This window comes from Topomyia yanbarensis, chromosome 3, assembly GCF_030247195.1.
Source record: "Topomyia yanbarensis strain Yona2022 chromosome 3, ASM3024719v1, whole genome shotgun sequence".
Taxonomy (NCBI): Eukaryota; Metazoa; Arthropoda; class Insecta; order Diptera; family Culicidae; genus Topomyia; species Topomyia yanbarensis.
The window spans coordinates 410,306,029-410,331,615 of record NC_080672.1 but is presented as its reverse complement, the minus strand read 5'-3'; the positions used below and the strand labels follow the sequence as shown (position 1 = coordinate 410,331,615).

General features: G+C 42.6%; 1 protein-coding gene across 1 annotated transcript in view; it reads left to right on the top strand.

Annotated features, from left to right (window-relative positions):
• Nucleotides 1-25,587, top strand: part of LOC131693716 (uncharacterized) — a 657,809-nt gene that overhangs the window by 6,565 nt on the left and 625,657 nt on the right. The window contains exon 2 of the mRNA XM_058981797.1: nt 24,080-24,392. Coding sequence (XP_058837780.1) covers nt 24,313-24,392 — 80 coding nt within the window. The 5' untranslated portion in view covers nt 24,080-24,312. The remainder of the gene's footprint in view (nt 1-24,079; nt 24,393-25,587) is intronic.

The window sequence follows — 25,587 nt, the reverse complement described above, 5'->3', positions numbered from 1 at the left end:
AAAGGGTGTTGTTCGACGCATCATTCATTCAAACAGCCCAATCACTCAATCATTTTCTATTCATTTTCCATTTCATTAACCCTGTCTATGCTGGGGTACTGACTAATAGAGATGGTCGGATTCGGGTTTTTGGACCGGAAGCCCGGACCGGACCCGAACCCGACGGGTTTCGGGTCGGATTCGGGTTTTGTAAATTTAAACTTCTCGGATTCAGGTCGGATTCCGGGTTTTCAAATTTCAATTTCTCGGGTTCGGGTCGGGTCCGGGTTTTTGAAATTTAAAACTTTCGGGTTCGGGTTGGGTTCGGGTTATTCGAATTTGAAATTTTCGAATTCGGGTTTTTGTACAGATCACACCCAACCATTTTTTGACACTGTTTGCGTCTACACACAACACCCAGTCTCTGTTTGTAGTATTAACTTTATTTACTTTACTTTACTTCGTGATACGAATAGATGACACATATAACCGTACTAAATTTTTCCAGCTTTAAATCGCTAGAATTCGTTATATTTTCTGATGCTCAACTATTGTATTTTTTATTCATGCACAGACAAAAATATTTTGTAATTTTAAATTTATTTTCATGCACATATTTGGAGCATGAATATAAATGTAAAATTAAATTCCACCACAAATACACACAACTTGTCGTGCTTTCTTCAACGAATTTTATTATTATTTTACACGTGGATTGAAAATTACAGTTTCTTTAAACGGAAAACCAATGCACTTCAATGTATTTTTACTCGAATACTACTGTAAAATGAATGACATGTAATATTACACGAATGGAAGTGTAAAATTGTATGCTGTTTGATGCTCCAATTGCTTTTAACGTAATTTTCAATGAAATTTTCGATTCAATCTTTGAATGTTTACATTCGTATTGATTTACATGTCGTTTAAATTTCATTATTTTTTGGTGTATGTATAAAGTTTCTTCTCTTCAAATTCGCAAACTGTCCGAATTATTTTCGAGTACCACAGTGTGCTAATGGTTTGGTCGTTGTTTCGTATAAGTAAGGTGTCAAGGAAGGGAAGTTTACTGTATGATTCAAGTTCAATTGTGAATTGAATGTTTTCGTTATAGCTGTTAAAGATGTGCAGTGTCTGTTGAACTTGGTTCTTTGGCACTGCCAGCACTAGATCGTCGACATATTTCCGCAGAACTGGTATCTTGAACGGAAGACTTCTTATAACTGTGCTTATCAGATTTTCAATTACAATGTCAGCTAAAATAGGTGATAGGGGACGGCCCATAGCAGTTCCGAACGTTTGCAGGTAAAATTTATCTCTGAATCGGAAATAGCTATTGTTCAAGCAAAACTCGACGATCTCTACGAGCAAATCCAGCTTGATGTTGGTAGCTGTTTGGATGTCGGGCCACTGCATGATTATTTGATGAATGACAAGGTCCTTCGGGATGTTTGTGAATAACGAGACAACATCAAAGGACACCAGTATGTAATCCTCCGGTAACGTTACCTTATTGATGTACTCGGCAAATTTGAAACTGTCCGCGATGTTGTACTTGCTGGTGAAGCTGTCTTTCAGAATGTTGGCTATGTATTTGGCAGTGTTGTACGTTGGTGCAGTCACGTTAAGGACGACTGGGCGGAGTGGGAGGATTGATTTATGGGCTTTGGGTTGACCGTAGATTGGTTGGTTATTAGTTTGTACGCTGTTCTTTGATCTATGAGTTTTAGGTTGAGAAGTCTTGTAACTATTTCGTTGTTTTTCCAATTAAAAATATTGTGTGATCTGTTCTAGCCATGAGCCGGATTTGTAGAAGTTTGGAGTCGTTCCGAGAACTCCATTGGAGATCTCTACTGGCGCGCATACTGTACTAGCTAATGATGTGACATTAAGAACGCGACAGAGAATCTTGATTGACACCTTTCGACACAAGTTTAAGTTTGACCGTACCAACCAGTAACGCGGGTGACGTCGTGTAAACTGTCGAATACGACTTGCCAAATACATGTAATAAATTATACAAAACTACTCTTGCAGGAATGGTTTTCGATAAAAAAAAACTAGAAATTTTGGTTAAGTACGACAGGTAAGGTTGTTTGAATCTGTCATCATTATGCCTCTTGTATCCCCATGCGTTAGCCGTTAACCGATTTATCCTACTTTCTGATTAAGATATCAACGATTTATAAGTGTCTCAGAACATTACAAATGCGACGTTTAATAATTCTAAATATAAATGCCAAATTCCCTCGCCAGTAATTCGTTTTGCCATAAGTAGATATTTCTGAACGCGTATGGTGCTACTTCAGGTTCAAGTGATTCTATAATTATTTTGGATGAGCTTTGGATGATACTTTTGGATGATCCTTGGATCCAGCTCGGATGCCTAAATTTTAAAATCTTCGGGATCTTTAGTTGATTGTCAGTATTAACAAGTCCGGTTCAGATCGGGTTTTTCGAATTATAAATTTACTGGTTCGGGTCGGGTTCGGGTTTTTAAATTTTGAAAAGATCGATTTCGGGTCGGGCTCGGGTTTTACAAAATTTTTATCTTTGGGTTCGGGTTTTTCAATTTTCAAGCTTTCGGGTTCGGGTCGGGTTCGGGTTCGAAAAAATTGAAACCCGACCATTTCTACGTGACTAGGTTTTTAAGCAAAACTACCTACAATATTCATTACATTTTTCATGTATGTTAACATTTAATCTAAACTGGTCACTACAGAGCAGATGACAGCATTAATTTGAAGTGAAGGTGCTCGATTTAATCATGAAAATGCCGCCAAAGTGAAGCTTGATTGCGGTAGATTGAACTGAAATTTGGCATTTGAAAATGAAAATTCGCAGGGCAATGACTGGACATTACAAACTCAATTATCGCATTGCTACTATTCAGCATGCTGAGTATAATTCCAGTGATCTTTCTGAAACCAGTTACGAAATATCACATTTTTTGCTATGTGACTATCCTGCAATAATGCAATTAAGTTTCTGTATTTTTAGTTCACCATTCATAGACGGACTTAGGTACAGGAAGCTAAAGCTCAATGATACCTAATTATTTCTGTGGTAAAGAGCTATTGGCTGTATCAGTAAGCTTCATTATTCCTTCGGGAGTTAAGGATCCAGACTGCTTAGCGAAAGAGTATTTTGTTTACAAAACAAGCAAAAAACAAACACGAAAACGAATTTTGTGTTGTGGTTGTATTATGTTGTAATGTTTCATTTTCCTACCTTATTCTGTCACCTCCCTTTCCCTTCCGATCAGAAAAATCATGAGATGTCAGGGCAAATCAAAAATTCTAATAATCGCATCATTCATCCCCATCTCAATCCTAATTCTAACATCTAACATTGATAAAGTTGAATTTTGGTGTTTCAAATTTATCTCGTCAATAATTGGCACCGAGAGTAACAGGTCCCAAGTTGTTACTAACGAGATGAATACGAAATCAATTTTATCTGTTTGATTTGCAAAAATATCAGTGATTTGACCTCCGCTGAAACATCTCAATTCACGTTTACTTGAAAAATGGCCATTTTTCATGATTGTACTGGTAACAACCTTGGCTTCAAATGTTTAAAGTTCAAAACTTGTCCTTGGGTCGACCCAACATTCTCGAGTTCCGAGCACGAAATGCAGTGCCCCTGCCGCAACTGCTTCAGTTGAAGTCTTCCGAATGGCACCCGTTAACCGGCCAGCATTTCGCTAATAAGTGGCCACGGTTCATTGCCAATATGTATCACACAATTTACAAACAAATTAAGTATAATTAAAAGAGCAACTCATTAGCCCGCCCCGCCAATAAGTCAACGCTGCACTGGTCCACATATGTCGACGATCGTCGGCGGCGGTGTACTGTGGTGCATTTTTTCCTTCTCCGCAGTTGATTGACCACCCCTGTCTCTCTCTCGCGCGTTAGTGTTTCGATATATGTATGTAGGTATTGCACAGCGAGCTCATTCAGAGCCCATCCGTTCAAACATATTTTGCATCAGAATAAATTAGAAGTCCAACAGTTTCTTCACCATTTTTTTTGTCGAACCGCTCTATCGACCGCACGCCAAATCGGAGCGGAATTCGACGGTAAGTGAGAGTTTCAATGGGGTTATTTACGGTTAAACCGTTCGAAGATAGGGCGTAGCCAACTAGCGCTGGCGGGTTTGCTATTACATGATGAGTTGGACCTCGGTTTAAAATTGTATTCGAGTATGGGCTGGAATGGAACAGCTGACAAAATCAAATAACAACCATTTTAATTGACTGAAAAATGGTGTGATTTTACCGCGCGCCGCAACTAAACGATCTGAAAAGTCCGACAAAAATCGATAATCACACTCAACTAAATTATTGAGAGATCTTGACTCGACCAAGGCGCGAGACGCGACTGCCAGCAGCAGTGGCTCGATCTGAGCCGAGCTTTGTCCTTCGAAAACGTACCCCGTATTAATGACCATCGTTCAAACGACGACGTTGACTGTTTGTGGCAGCGAGCCTCAACCAATTCGCTGCGGGCAATTATTTGTATCACATATTATCAAAGCACACTTTTTTCCTCTTCTCACGTCGCCATCAAAACGGACGTCTTAAGCTTTGGCTGGAAAGGAAAGAGGGGTGTTTCTGTTTCTGCTCCCGCCGCTCGCCCGCTGAGATGGTGTGTTGTATTTGAAAGCTCACTGCCCAAAGAAGCGCGCTCTGTTTACTGGCCTTAGGGAAAGGTCTTACCACGGGCGGTGGCTGCGGCTGGGAATGACGGTGCGGTTAGTAAAATTGCAAAACCAACAAGTTTTGTTTTTTTGTTGTTATTGCGATTTTTGTGGTGACTGATCGAAGCTGGTTCTGGGCAATTGAAAGCAGCAAACAAGCCAAGCCGGTCGTCGGTGGCCGATGATGGTCGACCACTTGTCGCTCCAGATGTTTTGCTAGGTGCAGAATAATGAGTGATTTGTACAAGGTTTCGAATGGTCGCTGCCTTGGTCCATGGTAGGTCGTGTAAAGTCCGGTGGAAGAAATGGTGATGAGGTGGGTGGCGTTTGCAAGAAATTAGGAAAGTGCTGCGACAAGACATTGTCTGTTCTTCTTAAGGCTTCCCTGCGACTGGAATTTTTTAATTTGTTGTTTGAAGTATCGTGAGGACTTCTGAGTAATTGCGAGAGCATATATTTCCTGATTATACATCATATTAACATAATTTAATCTGTTCCACAATATTCCGTCACGTCACTCGGTCAGTTGCTACTTGTCTCCAACCTCTCAGGTGCCCGATACTCACCAGGTTCTGTTCCACTTGGTCCAGCCATCGGGAACGCTGCGGTGCTCTCCGTCTTGTATCACCTGCCGGGTTGAAGGTGAAAATCAACTTGGTGAGGTTGTTGTCCGGCATCCTCACAACATGTCCCGCCCACCGTACCCTTCCAGCTTGAGCTGCTTTCCGGATACTTGGCTCACCATAGAGTCGCGCAAGTTGGTGGTTCATCCTTCTCTTCCACACGCCATCCTCCTACACACCACCGAAGATCGTTCTCAGCACTCTTCTTTCGAAGACTTCGAGTGCTTGCAGATCCTCCTCGAGCATTGTCCACGTTTCGTGTCCGTAGAGAACCATCGGTCTAATCAGTGTGTTGTACATGGCGCATTTTGTGCTGTGGTGAAGCTTCCTGGATCTCAAAGTTTTTTGGTGCCCATAGTAAGCACGACTTCCAGAGATAATACACCTTCTGATCTCCCGGCTGGTGTTATTGTCCGCAGTCACCAATGAGCCTAGATAGATGAACTCATCAACCACCTCGAACTCGACGCCGTCGATCGTAATGCTACTGCCCAAGCGTTCCCTATCGCGATCGGTTCCGCCAGCCAGCATGTACTTCGTCTTAGACACATTTATCTTCAGTCCTACTCGTGCTGCTTCGCGCTTCAGTCCGGTATACAGATCTGCTACCGTCTCCTTGTTTATACCGATTATGTCCACGTCCGGACCTCGTGAAAATCGTGCCCCGCATGTTGTACCCCGCTCTTCGCGTTACACCTTCCAGCGCTATATTGAACAGCAGGCAGGACAACCCATCACCTTGTCTTAGTCCCCTGCGTGTTTCAAATGGACCCGATTGGCCGCCCGAAATTTTGACTCAACACCTTACCTTACACCATCCATCGTAGCCTTAATCAGTCTTGTCAGCTTCCCGGAAAAGCTGTTCTCGTTCATCATTTTCCGTAGCTCTACACGGTCCACCGTGCCATATGCAGCTTTAAAGTCGATGAATAGGTGATGTGTCGGGACCTGGTATTCACGGCATTTTTGGAGGATTTGCCGGATAGTAAAGATTTTGCCGTTTGTTGATCTGCCGTTGATGAAACCGGCCTGATAACTGATTTGTCACTGTGATCGCTCTGTAGTTTTCACAGTCCAATTTGTCACCTTTCTTGTATATCGGGGTGATGACCCCTTCCTTCCACTCCTCCGGTAGCTGTTCTCTGTCTCAGATTCTTTCGATTATTCGGTGCATGCTTTCCGTCAGTTTCTCTGGACCTACCTTGAAGAGTTCCGCTCCTAGACCATCCTTACCAGCCTTGTTGTTCTTGAGCTGTTGAATAGCCTAGTTAACCTCATTCATTGTGTGCGCCGGTACACCCCCGTCGGCTGCGACACTGACATAATCGTCCTCCTTGAACGCCCGATTGTCCGCCTGCGCACCATTCAGATGTTCATTGTAGTACTGTCTCCACCTTTCGACCACCTTACGTTCGTCCGTCAAGATGCCACTTTCCTTGTCTCTGCACGTTTCGGCCCGCGGCACAAAACCGTTGCGAGAGTCATTCAGCTTCTTGAAGAACGCCCGTGTTTCTTGAGAGCGATACAACATCTCCATCTCCTCTCTCTCAAACTCTTCCAGACGGCGTTTTTTGTCCTGAAAAAGACGAGTCTGCTGTTTTTGCTTCCGTTAATATGACTCCACGTTCTGACGAGTGGCTTGAAGCAACATCGCTACGCGTGCTGCATTCTGCTCGTCCAATATCTCTTGGCACTCGCCATCGAACCAATCGTTCCGTCGACTTCTCCGTACGTATCCCAGGACGCTCTCCGCAGTGCTGCTTATGGCTGCTTTAGTCCTGGTCCAGCAGTCCTCAAAGGGAGCATCGATGAGCTCCTCCTCCGGTAGCAGCGCTGCCTCAAGATGCTGCGCGTACGTTGTCGCGACGTTGGTTTCCCTCAGTCGGTCCAGGTTACACCGCGGCGGGCGCCGGTATCTTACACTGTTCACTACGGATAGTTTTGGACGCAGTTTAACCATCACCAGATAGTGGTCAATCAGATCAGATCATTCAGAACATGATCAATTTGCGTCTCTGTTTGTCGCGGGGATCTCCAGGTGTATCGGTGCAAGAGGCGGTGCTGGAAGAAGGTGCTCCTTATGGCCATGTTCTTGGTGGTGGCGAAATCGATTAGTCTTAGGCTGTTCTCGTTTGTCTGCTGATGGGCGTTGAACCTTCCAATTATCGGTCTGTATTCCACCTCCTGGCCAACCTGAGCATTAAGGTCGCCGATGACGCTCCAGCTGCGCGTAGAATTCGTCCTTGTCGTCATCGTTACTTCCGAGGTGGGGACTATGCACGTTAATTATGCTGATGTTGAAGAACCGGCCCTTGATCCTTAACCTGCACATTCTGTCGCTGACCGGCCACCATCCGATCACACGCTTTTACATCTCCCCCACTACCATAAAAGCTGTTCCCAGCTCGTGTGTATTGCCGCAGCTCTGGTAGATGGTGTGGTTCCCGCGAAAGACCCGCACCGTAGACCCTTTCCAACACACCACCTGCACTGCCACTAGAAGCATAACTGTTCCATGTGCTATGGGAATCCCTATACACATGGGACAATTATGTTTCTAGCGGCAGTGCAGCGCCACGATGTTTAACTTGCGGTATTTCACTATATCGGCAAGTATGCGAGTGCTCCCGATAAAGTTAAGCGACCTGCAGTTCCATGTCCCAAGTTTCCAGTCTCTTGTCCGTTTCCGTTGCGTACGTCTGTGCCAATTTTGTCCATCCGAAATTTCTTGTTGAACTTCCTGAGCATGCTATTTTTATGGGCAGCTAGCTAGGCCTGCGCCAAACTTGCAGTAACGCTGAAGGATCACGGGAGGAGAGAGATTTGGGCTAAGCGCTTATTTAAAGGCGGCGCTGGCTTACCTTGTCAGGGTTGCTTTAGGGCATGTGGTATTTAGGCCTAGAACGTGTAGAGCCCGCTACCTCGCCTACCACAACCGCAGTCAGCCCCCGCTACTGGTTCGGGTCGCGAATCACAAGTCGTTGCTATCGCCACTAAGCATTATTCACCACCTATGACCCGCCGGTTGCTTGCAGCTCAGTTTCCCACATAGCGTTCCTCCACCACCACGGGGCCCGGGAATGCGAGAGCATATTGATCTAAAAATTAAAGTAAGGTAAGGTTTTTCGTATTTCGTATTCTCCTCATCAAAAGCTAACAGCTGACTGGGCCGCTAGCAGCTGGAACCATTTTTAGACGGGGAAATCTAAAACCAAGTCCTCTCCGCAAACCGAAGTTAGAGCCACGATAACACAATTTATTCTGTTCTATGAGTCGAAAGCGACTGATGCTAAAATGATTGTAATCGCCCATATTCATAGATTCGAATACTTTGGTGTTGTTGATCATTTAATCTGTTTTACGTAAATTACAAGATGTCAGCAATCACTTCTTGGCTGGTAAATGGCGGGTAACGCGATTACAGACCTCTCTAATGGTCCTTAGCCTCTGCCCTGCAACTCCTATCCCTACCTCTTCGTGGAGCCGGATGGGATATGAGCAGCCTTAGGGAAGATCGGGTAACCAACCTCGGTGGGAACTTTAGTCATACACTGACAGGGAAGGAGGGGTTTGCATCTGCATCTGGTTTGCAGGCTAGGAGCGGCCCACAACAGCGTCTGTTCCTGGATGCAAGGCGTCTTAGTGAAGGTACCCAAAAAGGGTGACCTGACTGTATGCGATAATTGGCGGGGCATCATGTTACTGTGCATTAAAGTTCTCTGCAAAGTGAACCTGAACCTGAACCGGATACAGGAGAAGATTGACGCAACTCTCCGACGGCAGCAGGCAGGATTCCGTGCCGGACGATTCTGTGCGGACCATATTGTCACGCTCCGTATCATCCTGGAGCAAGTCAATAAAGTCCAAGAGTCTCTCTACTTAGTGTTCATCGACTACGAAAAAGCTTTCGACCGTCTCAATCACGAAAATATGTGGGGAGCCCTGAGATGCAAGGGAGTCCCTGAGATAACCATCGGTCTAATTGAAACACAGTACGAGGCATTTCTGTGCAGAATATTGCACGATGGTGTCTTATCTGACCCCATCCGGGTCGTGGCTGGAGTTAGGCAAGGATGTATTCTATCACCGCTACTGCTCCTCATCGTAATCGACGAGATCCTGGTAGGAGCGATTGAACCAAATCGTGAGTGGCTGTGGCAACCTATTACTATGGAGCATCTGAATGACTTCGAATTGGCTGATGACGTTGCTCTCCTAGCACAATGGTGCTCTGACATGCAGAGTAAGCTTGATGATCTTACCGATCGCTCCTCAGCGGCAGGTCTTAAAATTAACGTCAACAAGACCAAAACGTTGGATATAAACAGGGTCAACTCTTCCAGATTTACGGTAGCTGGGCAAGCAGTAGAGAATGTCGAAAGCTTCCAATATCTTGGTAGCCAAATGGCGTCTGATGGAGGCACCAAGATCGACATAGGAGCACGGATCAAAAAGGCGAGGGCTGCTTTTGCGAGTTTAAGAAATATTTGGAAAAACAATCAGATTAGTCGTCGCACCAAAACCCAAATATTCAACTCGAACGTGAAATCTGTACTACCATATGCCAGTGAAACTGGAGAACACGCAACGGCTGCAGGATTTCATCAATAGATGCCTGGGGTACATAATTCGTGCATGGTGGCCTCACAACTGGATCTCTAATGCTGAGCTCCATCGTCGATGTCATCCGAAGCCGATAGCGACAGAAATTCGGGAACGAAAGTGGCGGTGGGTCGACCACACTCTGCGCAGGGGCGGAAACGAAATCTGCAAGCAAGCGTTAGACTGGAACCCAGCAAGACATCGCAGCAGAGGCAGACCCAGAGGCTCATGGCGGAAAAAAGAAGCCGACGAAAGTTTGACCTGGCAGCAGGTCAAGGCGATATGGCGGGCAATCGTCCAGGATGTCGATTTTTCACAACGGCCCTTTGCACCACCAGGTGTGCGCAGGAATAAAAGTAAGTAGTAAGTAGCAATCACTTCGTAAACAAAAAAATAGGTCAATTTTTTACCTGAACGTTAGTGAATCGCCAAGACCTGGGTAAACAGAAGGTTACAATTATACAAGTTAAACGTTTCACTATTCCTAATCCTTTGAAATGTATATTTTGCATTGTCCAAAACTTTCTGAATCCTGAAATATCATTTTTTGCCGTGAAATAATCCGCAGAGTTTGGAAGATTATTTTGTTTAGACTTACCTTACCTTACCGTTCAGACCAGAGCCTTGTTGTCTCTTGCTGTATGCAGAAGCAGTCTTCACTCCACTCGGTCCATTGCTGGTTGTCGTCAGCCTCGCAGTCTTCGAAGGGTCCGCAGGTCGTCCTCTAACTGGTCGATCCACCGTGCTCGCTGTGCGCCCCGTCTTCTTGTTCCTGTAGGGTTGCCCTCAAGAACCATCTTCACCGGGTCGTTGTCCGACATTCTTAAGACGTGTCCAGCCCACCGTAAATGTCCCATTTTTGCGACGGATGGTTCTTCCAGTAGCTGATGCAACTCGTGGTTCATTCGCCTGCGCCACGTTCCATCTTCCATCTGCACGCCACCATAGATGGTACGCAACACCTTTCGTTCGAAAACTCCAAGGGCACGTTGGTCCTCCACGAGCATAGTCCAGGTCTCGTGGCCGTCGAGGACCACCGGTCTAATCAGCGTCTTGTAGATAATCAACTTCATGCGGCGACGAATTTTGTTCGACCGGAACGTCCTCCGGTGTCCAAAGTAGGCACGATTTCCCGCCAAGATCCGACTTTGAATTTCTCTGCTGGTATCATTGTCGGCGGTTACCAGAGAGCCCAAATACACGAATTCATTGACCATCTCGATTTCGTCACCGTCAATCCGAACTCGGGATGGGAGGTCCACATTGTCGTCTGTAGAACCTCCTCCTCTCATGTATTTTGTCTTCGAAACGTTGATAGCAAGTCCAATCCTGCTGTATTCAGCCTTCAGTCTGATGTACGAAAACAAGATGTACGAAACCAAGAAGCTGGACGAACTTCCTGAAGATCGTGTCGCTCGTGTCTTTCCCCGCTCTTCTTATGACACCTTTTAACTCAACGTTGAGCAGCAGGCACGATAGACCATCACCTTGCCGTAACCCTCTTTCCAGATTCAAAGGGACTCGAGATTGTCCATGATACTCGAACAACGCACATCACCTGATCCATCGTCGCTTTGATTAATCATGTAGGCTTATCCGGGAAACCGTACACGTGCATTATCTGCCATAGCTGATCTCGATGGATTGTGTCATACGCCGATTTGAAATCGATGAACAAATGATTGTTGTATTCGCGGCACTTCTGCAGAACCTGCCGAATCGCGAATATTTGGTCCGTGGTGGCGCGGGAACCCATGAATCCCGCCTGGTAGTGCCCCACGAACTCCCTTGCAAATGGTGACAATCGGCGGCAAAGAATTTGGGAGAGGACCTTGTAGGCGGCGCTAAGTAGTGTGATCGCGCGGTAGTTTCAGCAATCCATCTTGTCACCCTTTTTGTAGATTGGGCAAACGACACCCTCCATCCACTCCTCCGGAAGAGTCTTCTCCTCCCAAATTTTGGCGATTACCCAGTGCAGCGCTCTAGCCAGTGTTTCACCACTGTATTTTAATAACTCGCTGGGTAGTTGATCTACACCTGACAGCTTTGTTGATTTTCAGCCGACCGATCTCCTCCTTGACTTCTTGGAGATCAGGAGCCGGCAGCCTATCGTCTTCTGCGCATGCTCCAAGATCCGTTGCCATACCGTCTTCGTCCTCTGCTGCTTCACCGTTGAGGTGCTCGTCATAGTACTGCTTTCACCTCTCAATCACCTCACACTCGTTCGTAAGAAGGTTGTCGTCTAAGTCTCTGCACATATCGGCTTGCGTAATGTATCCTTTTCGCGAACTGCTTCTCGTAGAACTTCCGTGTGTCGCTTACGCGGTACAGTTGTTCCATCGCTACGCTATCTCGTTCCTCCTGTTGACGCTTCTTTCTCCGGAGGACCAAGGTTTGCCTGTTCCGTGCTTGTTTGTATCGCTCCATATTATGTCTCGTTCCGTGCTGCAACATCCTCGCCCGTGCTGCATACTTCTCCTCTATTAACTGCTTACATTCGTCATCGAACCAGTCGTTTCCTCGATTCGAATTCGCTGTACCTAGTGTCGCTATAGCAGTACTTCCTATGGCGGAACGGATCTTTCTCCAGCCATCTTCAAGAGTAGCTGCGCCAAGCTGTTCTTCCATGGGTAGTGCTGCTTCCAGCCGCTGTGCGTAGTCTTGGGCAACCCCGGCGTCACGAAGTTGCGCGATTTTGGGCCTAGGCGTCCGACTACGACGAGTGTGGTACACCATCGAGAGTTTTGAGCGCATGCATACTGCAACTAGGCAATGGTCCGAATTTATATTCGCACAACGGTTGGTACGAATGTTGGTGATATCAGAGAAGAATCGCCGATCGATTTGGTTTTCGGTGCGTTGATCAGGTGATCTCCAGGTGGCTTTGTGGATATCTTTGCGGGGGAAGAAGGTACTTCGGACTACCATGCTTTGGGAGGCTGCGAAGTTCACGTATCGTTGGTCGTTGTTATTCGATACGGTGTGCAAGCTGTTTGGCTCGATTACCGGTCTAAACATGACCTCCCGTCCTACCTGAGCGTTCATATCACCGATGACAATTTTAACGTCCCGTTACGAACAGCCGTTCAGCTTCGCATAGAACGCTTATTTCTCGTCGTCGAGTCTCCTATTGTGTGGGCAGTGTACGTTGATGATGCTGTAGTTGAAGAAACGGCCTTTGATCCTCAACCTACACATCCTTGCGTTGATCGGAGTCCATCCAATCACGCGTTGACGCATCCTACTCAGCACTACAAAGCCAGTTCCCAGCTCGTTGGTGGTGCCACAGCTCTGGTAGAAAGTAGCCGCCCGATTCCCGCTTTTCCATACCATTTGTCCTGTCAAGCAAAGTTCCTGCAGTGCTACGACTTCAAAGCTGCGTGGTTGTAGTTCGTGGTAGATTATCCTGTCGAAAGCTGGAAAGCAGAGTGACCTGCAGTTCAATGTTCCGAATTTCTTTCCAAGCGTAATCCTTATTTCGTCGCGTAGGTCCCTACCGATTGTTCCGATTCGTATTTTCTTCTGCATACCACGTTCCATCTTTTGTTAATCTTTGCAAAAATACACATCACGCCGAGACAACGCTAGTAACATACCAAAACCGGATTGGTTCTTGAGCGTAATGGTGGATCACAGCCACTTATCTTAGATTATTTCAGAAACATTAGAGTTGCTATGTAAATAAGTAGTTCTAACAACATTTCAAGAATACTTTTAATTATACCCTTAAAGTCTGCTAACTAGATCGTTTTCTGCTCGTCAAGTGTAAACGCCTTCGAACGCTTGTCCGACAAAATGTACGCTGCATGCATCCATTCTTTACATGTTTTACAAAATAAAGCACCGTATTGGCAGCCTTGCTCACAGCGACGAATTGAGTTGTTCCAGTAAAGTAAAAACCTAGAGCGGATTATTACAAATCAAACCCAGCCGACACACATATCGAAAAAAAAAAATTATTAATGTTGTACCGCTGAAATCCGCTCCAGTCAACCGTGGCAACCGATGGATGGCGTCTGGGTGGTGTGGGCGTCTGCATTTTTTTCCATTGGCCCACACGCCGCCCGCCGGTCACATACACATATATTTATATTGTAATGTTCTGATGATAGATTTCACCGTTCGTTCACGCGTGCAAAATATATATGAAACAACCGGTCGGTCGGTCGGTCGGTCAGTCAGACGAGCGGATTTCGTCAATGGGGGTGCTGCATATTGCACCCGGCATACATCAATCCATTAGCTCAACATACCGAGAGAGCCATATTTGTTTGAGCGCGCAATACCTACCGAGGGAAGCCTACATACGTATGTGCATCAAATCGAATCGAATCGAATTGAATGATGAAGAAGGAAAGGATTTGAGCAGCAACCGGCAAGCGACGACGAACCTCGCCTTGTTTGGTTTTAGGAAATTGATCGAATTCGACTCGATTCGTTTGGTAGTTCTCGTGTTGTAATCGGCAGTGCAGAAGAAACAATAGGTGGAAAATTCATTTCACAGTTGCTTCGGTACAGAAGTACCGTTAGGGAGGGGCATAGCATTAGGCTCGTTTGTCAAATAACATCAACCGACGATGGTTGAAGAGTCAGCGTATCACACGAAAGATATAGATCTTATTTGTTTGTGACAGTTCAATGGTTTAAATTAACAATTTCGTATCATCAAAATTAGTGGTTGAGGGGGTTTTCCACATTATTCGAATCAGTTGCTGTAGTAGACAACTAAATTATTTTGAGCTTAGTGAGCAAATCTAGAAACGGAACTCCTGTTTTAATAAATAGAATCGATACTAGTTATGTTAATGTAAGTTTGTAAATATCGTTTCCAACATAATATCCATCGGCCACATTACGTTGGGTTTCATCAACAACAACTTTAAAAAATTTGAAACAACGTTAACAAATAAAAAGCCCGAAAATTCATCCATAGTCGATCCGCTCATTTACTCGACATCAGAACGCCTCGGGTCAAAGGTTTCCAATACTCCAACCGGTTGGCGCTAAATCATACTGGATCTGTAGCTTTGACGCGCTACCTGTCGCAATTTATGGCAAGTCGTTATGCAGCCGCCAGCCACAAACAACAAACTAAAAACAAGTCTCGGAATCCGGAGCGGAAGTATAAAGCTTGCGGGTCTCCGGACTCGAGTCGATAGCCGATGGGTATGACCTTGCGCGTGCCTTGGTGATAAAGGAAGAAGACAATAATTTACTGGTGGCTCTCATGAGCAGAGCATGCAGCTTTGGAACCGGTTGCTGACGCGGGGAAACATTTAATTTACGATCGAGGCTGTCGGAGTTAACCTTTGACAGACGGTATGTCAGCATGCATTTTTATTACGGACGGTGATGGTGCGAACAAGTTTTGATTGCCCTCCGGGTGTGTTCTGGTTTTAGCAATAGCTGTGTCAACAATTCCTATGACGAACCTAGATTGAAATTGTTTAATTTTAATTTATAAATGCAATATAAGCAAAATAAGACAAGTTTTGTGAATCTAGGATGTGAAAGTAAAATGCTTTGTAGATAAAAACTACTGGAAATGGTTCACGTTTTCAACCATGCGCACAAAACGTAACAGTAATGTCGAACTTCAACCTGCTTTTGGGGATCTTTTTCCTCCATTTGTTTGACATGGTACTTAACTGAGCCGTGAGTCTTTTAATACATTTACAAGATGAACAATACATATACTAACTAAATTTTCGACTATCCAAACTTTGTTCGCACTAAATGTTTGCTTTTTTGAGAATATTCATAAACATTTATTAGAACAACATGTCGATCCAAACACAAGATACGCAAAACAAATTTCCCAAAAAAACAACACAAAACTCCTTTTCTTCTCACCTCCTTTTCTAATCTCGCCTCCTTCCATGACTCCAATCATCGAGAGTACTACAGGAACTCCTTGTAACCTCAAGAAATTCTTCAACTCTACTGCCAGTTGGTGATATCTAGCAATTTGGCGCCCTGAGCATCTACCAAACCACTGTATAACGGCGAGGTCGGCAATGGTGACCGTCGATCTTAGTCATATACCGTAAACCGGGGTGACTTTGATCATCGGGGTGACTTTGATCACTCGAAACTTTTTTCGTAGATCACTTATTAAACCAGAATAGTCTACCGAATCATTTTAATTTGAAATGATTTTTACTCTAAACTTATAAAATACTGATTTGTTATACTTTTTGAGTATATTGTTCGGTTTTTGGGTACAAAAACTGCATAACACCGAAATTTGACTTTACCTTATTTTTACGAAGCTTCGTAATGTGTCTATTTTTTATAAAACAAATAAATCTCAGATTTGAGCGAGAGTAATAAATTACAAGCGAGTTTTTATTTTCCTTTAGATTGGGATGTGTCAAATTTAGAGTTTGTTTATTTTAAATACATTTTTGTGAAACTAGTTGAGAATTATTTCAAATTATTTTAAGCCAAAATTCGCAACATCTTTTTAGTATACAATATTCCAACGTGTTAAAATGGATGGAACTTTTTGTACATTGATAAAGCATTGAAATAAATCCAGCAGTTTTAAAGGTTTTCAGAATATTTTATTCTACTTAGACACAAATTATACGAATTTAGGTTACTCGAATTTTACAGTACATTGAAATACTTTGTAAAATACTAATTAACATCTATTTAACAAAGAGTATCTTTCCAAAATTAGTTTAAACAAACATTTGAATGAAAAACATTGACATCAATAACTTAATGTGGGTGAACATGCAGGTTATCAAAATCACCCCGGAATACGAAAACGGACATCAACTTGAAATTATTTTTGGAAAAATAGCTATAAGCGGACAATTTTAGGTAAAACCATCCAATCTTATTCTCCAAACATCAGTACATGGTTTAAAAATATTAAACTTGAAAAAATTGTTGCGTCTAAAAATATGTAATGATTACTTAGAAAAGTGATCAATGTCACCCCGGTTTACGGTACTAATATATCTGGACGATTATGGTGTAGAAATACAGAATTCTAATTTTCACTCCTGGATAACAAGTTGGTTACGTCTGATGATATAGATGATTCTATATCATATAATTATATATTATAATTCTATAATTAAATGTACCATTCATCTTAGTAATGACATATAACTAAAACAGTAAAAAAAGACTCTATATGGCATTTAATATGTGTGGGAAATATGCATGGTCTTGTCGGAGTGCAATGATGGCTGTTTAATCACCTAAGAGAGTTTGGCAATTCGTGAAAGGGGTCAAAAATAATTATATCGTAAAAACTTGAATTACATAGGTATTAGCACATCTATTTCAACAAAGGTCTCGAGACAGCAGAGGTACCGTCAAACGAGGTTACTTGCAACACTTTTCAACTTCAAAGCGGTATAACTAAAAATTCTGTAACATTAGAATAATTTTCAATATGTACAAGCGCTAATGGGAGTATAAAGACTACTAAAAGGTATTTATCAAATCAATGCATCATTCCTTATTTTCACCCCCTCCGAAATTTTTTCTGGATCCGCTCCTGAGTTGAGTATAAGAAGATAGAAAGTGAGCATTTTCTAGTATTGCTAGAGAAAAGTTCACGTAAAGACGACTTCCTGGTACTGTTCTGTATTTAAGGAGCATTTTCATATTCTAGTTGCAAGTCATACTTTTAAAATTTGATTCAAAATTCTATAAGACTGTTATTTGAAACGCTCAATCAGCCAGATGGCATAATAGTAATAAGACAAAATACTGTTGCATGTTACCCCACATGGGTAGTTAATATAGTTAAATCGTTATCTTGTACATATTTGAGAGGGTAAACAAACATGTATCAAACAGTAACGTTTGCTGTTCTGTACTCGATCTGTACGTAAGAGATACAAATGAAATGCTCTTATCATTGAAGTGGACCAAAGCACGACATTTCAGTTTCTTTTTGATTGAAATATCTCGAAATACAGAAGACTACCCTGTCGCGCTAAAGAAACCGAAAATAATGACTGGTAGTACATGATTATCTTTTAACATATGCTGGCTTTTGACAGCTATAGTGCTTAATTGCAAACACTATTATTAGCGTTGTTAAATTAATCTGAATAGAAACATGTTGAAGTGTTGCAAGTTACCCCGCTGTTGCAAGTTACCCCGTTTGACGGTAATTGCTTTTCGTTGACTTGTATTTTATGAAATGACATTGTTAACCGGAACAAAGAAATAATCACAACAATTGATTCAATTAAACATAAGTAACTATCCTGGCAGCCGGCTCTCCGGAGTTGAAGTTGCATTTTTTACATACAGAACATTTACAAATCAAATGTATCATATATTCTTGGCAGTCGGCTGCCTAGCACAATAAGCTGATGATAAAACTTCTGAAAGTTGCATAGTTCGTATTACTTATCAGGGTAAATCTAGATTTGTGTAACTCTTAACCTCATCCCACTAGCGAAAGTCCGTTAATTCCGTACGTATCAGAAATGAAATATTTTACGTGATATTGCAATTTTAACAAGCCTATTACATGGCATGTACTATAAAAATACCTTGCATTAGTTGTTATAATTTAAATATCTTGCAAAGTATTTCGAGATTTACTCGGAAATTGTTGCACTCTCACCAACATGTTTTATTACTATTGGTCCAAGTTTAAAAACAATCAATTTGATTATAACAATTGCAGAACCCATATTTTAAAGTACAAAAATAACTACCTCAAAAAAAAATTCGAGCGAGCTCATATGCAAAAAACTACCTTTATTTGGAAGAAGTTTTCATACATCGAATATGTCAATCATTCGTCGAGTTGTGAATTTGACATATTTTCACACCCATTCATATGGTCGAGAGGCGGAACATTTATGGAGGGTGAAAATTGAATTCAGACTTCCGGTTACCTTTATTCAGTTCCACCATACAATGAATGCAGTAATATGGTTGATACTTTTTGCCAAAAAACGAAAAGCTTCGCATTGTGTATTCTGGTTCGAGTATCATGACAACTACTGTAGAGAAGGGATCCGTTTCGTTTGGCTTGGCTAGGCTAGGAGGCACTTCTTTGAAGGTTATCTTTACAGTGTTGGAGCGATGAGAGTGTGTGACAAGTCTGACGAATAACCGTTCGACTTAATTCCACGACAGCACTCCTGTCATTGCTCAGACCACACTGCAAACGGATTAGGAGCCATATCGATTACAAACAGAGACATATCACGAGAACTGCCATTGGCAGAACTGCTCAAACTCATGGAGTATACTCAACACGAGTATATAATTTTAAACATCGTCTGCTAAACCACCAACGGTTTCCCAACTTGTGACCATGTTGAATAATACCGGGCAAAGCAGCAAATGATATCCACGATTAGCATCAGTGAAATGCTGCTGTTCATCTTCCAACAGAAGACAAAAGATTAGCCTTTAGAATTTTAAGCCTTTTTCTAATGAGCCTGCTACTTCTTGTTTTCCGATCCGTTTACTTCACATCTTCGCTCTCACTTGAGTACCATGGCTCTAAATTTAAATAACTTTCCCTAGCTAGTAATCTCTAGCTAATTGAAGGTAGTTAAAAATTAAAATAAATTAATTAATAGTTAAGCAATAGACGAATTTCGCGCTAAATCGCTAAATCGAGTTGGCATCGCCCTCTCAGATTTTAATAAAAACTTTCTGTACATGAAGACTTTGTCACAAAAACCCACTTTGCATACTTCGGTTTTCTAAAAATGATCTAGGCAGTCTTTTGGAAAGGGTCCAACTTTTTTACCAATTTTTTTTTCAAATGGCTATAGTCTAAAAATGACAAATCCTACAGAAAATTTAGTAGGAGTGATTTTCACAAAATTAGTTAAATTTTTGAATAAAAGTATTGAAAAAATTCTTCATCGACTTGTATACTGAAAAAATTCGATTTTAAAAATTTAAAGTCGATTTACAAAAAAATTGATATGGATGCAATTTTGTTCCAAGATAGGTAATTATATTCCCTACCTACCGTCAAAAATTCATGTTGGGCATTTTCAAGGAAAAAAAGTTATTTGAAGAAACTTTTCCTTACCCAAACTGAATTTTTGTTCAGTGTATTTCTATTCAGGGTCCATAGCCCAGAGACCAGAACCGAGAATCCCGAGGAGAGAACCCAGACTCCAGATTCCATAGCCCAGAAACAAGAGTCCCAAGGAGAGAATTCAAAATCCATAGTCGCGAGACCTTAACCCAAAACATTGAGCCGAGTCTAGAGTGCAGAATCGAGAGTTCCGAGTGCAGAGTTCAGAATTCAGATGCCAGAGTCCAGAGTCCAAAACCTAGAGTCCAGAGCCCAGAGACCAGAAAACAGAGTCTAGATTTCTTATTCCAAAATACTGAGCCCACAGTCCTTGTTATTTGCTCACACAAAGAGCGAAATACACCGATTAAAAATAGAGCAGGACCAAAACACTGCGATGTGCAGAACGACCGCACAAAGAGAAACTTGAAAACGAAAAAGAGTAAGATCTATGTACCAAGAGCTGCACAATTTCGTTCAAAGAGTCACCTTGAAGAGCCACTTTTTTGTGCCTCCCCTCACTGGAAAGCAGGTAGAAGGGCGAATCAAACTACAATCCAGATAAAGTTTGATCGGAAAAACGTTTAAAAAATGTTTTTGTGCCTTCTCTACTTACGTGCGCGTGGGACCAAGATGCACACTAAAGAGCCTCTTTGTTTCTACTCTTTGTGGTGTGCAGCCATGGAGTAGAATACACGTATGGGAGCAACACACCTCGGAGTGAAAAGGTTTATGGTGAAAGAGAAGAGCGGTGGTTCGCATGAAATGTGCAAAGAGCGTTTGTTATTCTTCTCTTTATTTGCTCTGAGATGCATAATATCCCTGCTCAGCACATAATCCAGTGCCCAGAGCCCCTAACCTAAAATAGTGAGACCAGAGTTTAGAGTCCAGATTCCAGAGCTCAGAGTCCAGAATCCAGAGTTAAGATACGATAATCCAGAGTTTAGATTCCATAGCCCATCGACCAGAGCCCAGAGTCACGAGAAGAGAGCCCAGAGTCAGGAGTCTAGAATCCAGAGTCCCGAGTGCATAGTCCAGAGTTTAGAGTCCAGAGTTCAATGTCCTGATTCAAGACCCAGAGCCCTTGGCTCAGAGACCACAGTCTACAGTCCAGGTTCCATAGCACAGAATCTCGAGGCGAGAGCTCAGAATCCAGAGTTCAGAGTGCAGAGAACAGAGTCGGGAGTCCTTGGTCCAGAGTCCAGAGCCCAGAGTCCTCAACCCAAATTACTGCAGTCAGAGTCCAGAGCTCTTAGACCAGAACCTAGAGCCGGAAGTACTTAACCCAAAATATTGAGGTAAGAGTTCAGACACCAGAGCACAGAGCCCAGAGCCCGGAGGCCAGAATCCAGAGTCCATAACAAAGCATCTCGAGGCGAGTGTCCAGAACCCAGCATGAAGAGTGCAGCATCCAGAGTTCAAAGTCCAGAATATAGAGCTCAGAGTACAGAGACGAGAATCCTGAGAACAAAGTTCAGAGTCCAGAGATCAGAGTCCTCAACCCAAAATACTGAGCCCAGTGTCCCGAGTTCAGAGCCCAGAGTCCAGAGCATAGAGCACAGCACAGAGCCCAGAGACCAGAATCCAGAGGAGAGAGCCCACAGTCCAGAATCCAGAGGTCCGAGTACAGAGTCTAATGTTTAGAGTTTCCGATTCCAGAGTGATGGATCAAGACCCCAGATACCAGAGCCCATGGTTCAGAGTCCAGAGTGCATAGTACACAAATTCTAGACCACCGTCAAGAGTCCATCATACAGCGGTGAGAGTGAAAAGTTCAGAATCGAAACTTCTGTGTTCATAGTCCTGAGACCAGATCCCAGAACCCAGAGTCCCGAGGGGAGATCCAAGAGTCCAGAATCCAGAGTCCCGAGTGCAGATTCCAGAGTTCAGAGTGCAGACTTCAGAGTCTACAGTCTAGAGTTCGGATTCCAGAGTCCAGAACCAAGACCCCAGAGACCATAGTTCAGAGTCCAGAGTCCATAGCACAGAATATCGAGGCCAGAACCCGTTGTCCAGAATCCAGCGTGAGGAGTGCAGAGTCCAGAGTTCACAGTCTAGACTCTAGACTGACTAGGTATTTTCGGAATGGTCTTGATGAGTAGGTGCCAGAGATTTATGTCTGACGCAATGTTGAAATCCAAGATGGCGACTTCCGGACATAAATTATGACGATTACAATTCGGATTGTTTATCTTGTTGCACTCTGTTCAACTTTGATTTATACAATTGATCTATAATGATAATTTTACTAGATTATTACTGCTCTTCACAACTGTTGTTACTAGACTGCTTTAAGGCCTTAGTTGTATAGTAAGTTGTTTGAATAAGTATTGATGAAGGTAACGTACAGGTAACTACAATAATATGCCAAACGAATTCCTAATTCGCTACTAAATATATATAAATACACTGAAAAAAAATTCAGTTTGGACAAGGAAAAGTTTTTTTCAAATAACTTTTTTTCCTTGAAAGTGCCCAACTTGAATTTTTGACGGTAGGTAGGGAACATAATTACCTATCTTGGAACAACAGATGCTTTTTTTGTAAATCGATTTTAAAATTTTAAAATCGATTTTCTTTAGTGTAGGAATCGACGAAGAATTTTTTCAATATTTTTAATCAAAAATTTGACTAATTTTGGGAAAATGACTCCTACAATTTTTTTTGTAGGATTTGTCATTTTTAGACAATAGCCATTCGAAAAAAATTGGTGAAAAAATTTGACCCTTTTCAAAAGACAGTCTAGATCATGTTTGGAAAAAAACAAAGTATGCATAGTGGATTTTTGTGACAAAGTTCTCGTGAACAGAAAGTTTCATTAAAATCTGATAGGGTGCTGCCAACATTTGTTCTAGTTGGCGCGAAATTCGTCAATATGTATTCTGGAAAGGGAAAATATTGGATTAAATCAATTTGTGCACTAACCCTCCAGAGGTCGTCACTGAACGAGCATCCGCTGGTACCCCAAGACGATTTCGATAGATTTACAGAGCAATATGCACTAAGTGCACTTGCGCGAGTGACGAAAGGTTAAGGGCACTTGGTTGTTGCTTTAGGCGTCATCTATGTCATGTGTCAGTTTCAATATAGTGTCTAAATAGTGCTAATTTGGGTATTAGTTTTAATATATCGTCTAACTTGGCCCCAAGTTGGTGCTAGTTACTGATTCTAAACACAAAACTTAATTTAATTATATAGTTACTATACACAATTATTGTGTATAATTGTTTGATGGTGACGTGGTCATCGGAGTAGATGAATTACGATGAATACTTTAATGATCATTCTAATATTTTTGCATTTTTTGGCTCTAAAATACCAACACCGTCATGAAAGCAATCCTACCTAAAACTTGCTTACTTAATAATATGTTTCTCTCTTTCTTTTTCAGACATTTAACATACTCCTCAATTTTACGATACTGAGACTACCACGTAATATCAATCAAGCATTTCTTCTCGGAACACAGCCATTTTACTTCAGAAACTTACCGCGAAATTCTACCACAGCGTACGCGGATGAAATATTTCCTCGACCGAAAAGTACCGCTAACCAGGCTACCAACGCATGGAACGTGTGGCAAAAATTTTCCCTACGCCCGTCAAATAGTTGGACTTTCCCTCGAGTTTCGAAACGTGTGCTGAACCAATTTTTTGAACACTTTTGAATAGTGAGTTTACCGCCAGCAAGTTACAAGTTCGTCACGAACGTTTGCTACAGTGCCCGATGGCGCAACGAGACGGATGATAGTGGCGCGCGCGAGGAAGAAAAATTAAAATTTCCACAAAATTGCCAACATATCACCGGTTGGCAGTACAGGTACTACTACTTCGGACGGCTCTTAGCCGGTGTGTGTGTGCATAACTAAGTACTGGGGGGTGGCGAAGAAAGAGCGAAAAAACTCACCCACCTGCGATAAATTGCACTTTCGTCGGTTGCTATCTTTAAGCTGACGGGCTGCATGCACGTAGATATTTGGAAGGAAATCACGTGGCTGCACGTGCCACAGTCGATTTGATAGGAGAGGAAAAAATGCTGGAAACGATGGCAATGAGTGCGATCGATGCGTGACGAAAATGAACAGCTATTAAGTGATTGTTCATGGTTAGAATAGATTTAAACTTTTATTCTTTTTTTTCAGTGAAAGTGAAAGTGTGATCGATTTTTTTTTCTGTGTGCAAAAGAAAGAAAGGAAATAATAATTGAGATTCAATAAATAGTGTTCTTGAAGGCAAAGTGAAATCCTCTCCAAGTGTGTTCCGGCCGGTCTTCAACTGTTGATCGCAGCGAAGCGAAAGATTGATTGAGGGGTGTAGCAGTTGGTTCTTCTTCTTCTTTCTACGGGAATCTTCTCTAACGACTTCAACCGACACCATGGTGATGTCACTGTACCGGACTATTAAAGGCCACACCGGGACCTACAAGCGCAGGAAGACTCGGGTGCTGGATCGAAGGTAAGTAGTGCCACACGATGAGTAGTGGTTAGTTGTTTTTTTGTTTCTTTTACGATATGTTCAGCTTTTGTGGCGTCGGAAACGGTACCGGTGTGGTACGGTTTATAATTGATTTTTGTCGATGACCCTGTTGGGATGGGAAAGCGATTGACGACTGGTGGCAATGGAGTGAAAGTAATGACGGTGCGGTGTTCCGTTAAAGGTTAGGTAGTTGGACTTTTTTGCATACTCTGACAGAAATTAAGTTAGGACTGATTTACGATAAATCCAAAAAAGAGATTGTTTTGAGGGGGTCGTCTGAAGCGATCTGTGTTAAAACATTTTGCTTTCTTGTAAAGGACTACACAGACATAATAGCTGAAAATACTGGATTCAGTGTAATAGAAGCAACTCCTCAAAGTCGGCTATCCAGAGATTAGGTTGCATATTTCATATTAAAACAAACAATAAATCTCAACTGTTCTCGGCAGTTTGCCATAGGCGGCTTCAGCCAACTGGCAAAATGGGTAAAAAAAGACTATTCAAAGCTTCAGGGAGTTGATTTCTCAATTGATTGTATTTACCACAAATACTGCGTGGTGAAAGCTTTTATTTCGTTTCAATTGGTCGATTTGGTGATTATAATATATCGCACGAATCTTAGTGCGATATCAGTCAACGAACTTAAACAGAAGCTACAGATATACAAATTATCAATGTAAAACAGTTTACTTGGTACTTTACCAGGCAGCAATGTAACACCTTGAAGTACAGTGTGAACAGCAATGTTCCCATATTACCTCCTTGCGGAACTGTTTATTTGTTGCTAAACTGTAGAGAAACGTGAAGACTAAGCTGCTTTCGTAGAACTCTAGCACACATATAAAAACTCAGTCAGTCCGTAAATTTTCTAACCACTAAGGGTTGTGTCATTGCATTTAACAGAGTTAGTGATTAAGTTCTTTGCTTAGATATTGCGCTCAGGGACGACAGCAACCAACACCCAGTCGTGGCGTGGCGGAGGATCCGCTGATTGATGGTGGTAGGTAGGTTGTTTGAGGCTCACACTGGCTTTTAAAAATTAGGAGTAGGTGCTCTACCGTGAGTGGTGTGTTGCAAATCGGGCACATTGGATGGTCGACGCGGCTGATGCACAGTGGTCGGAAACGCCAAAAACGTGAACTTAATTAACTAGAGGCCAAACCATCGAATATAT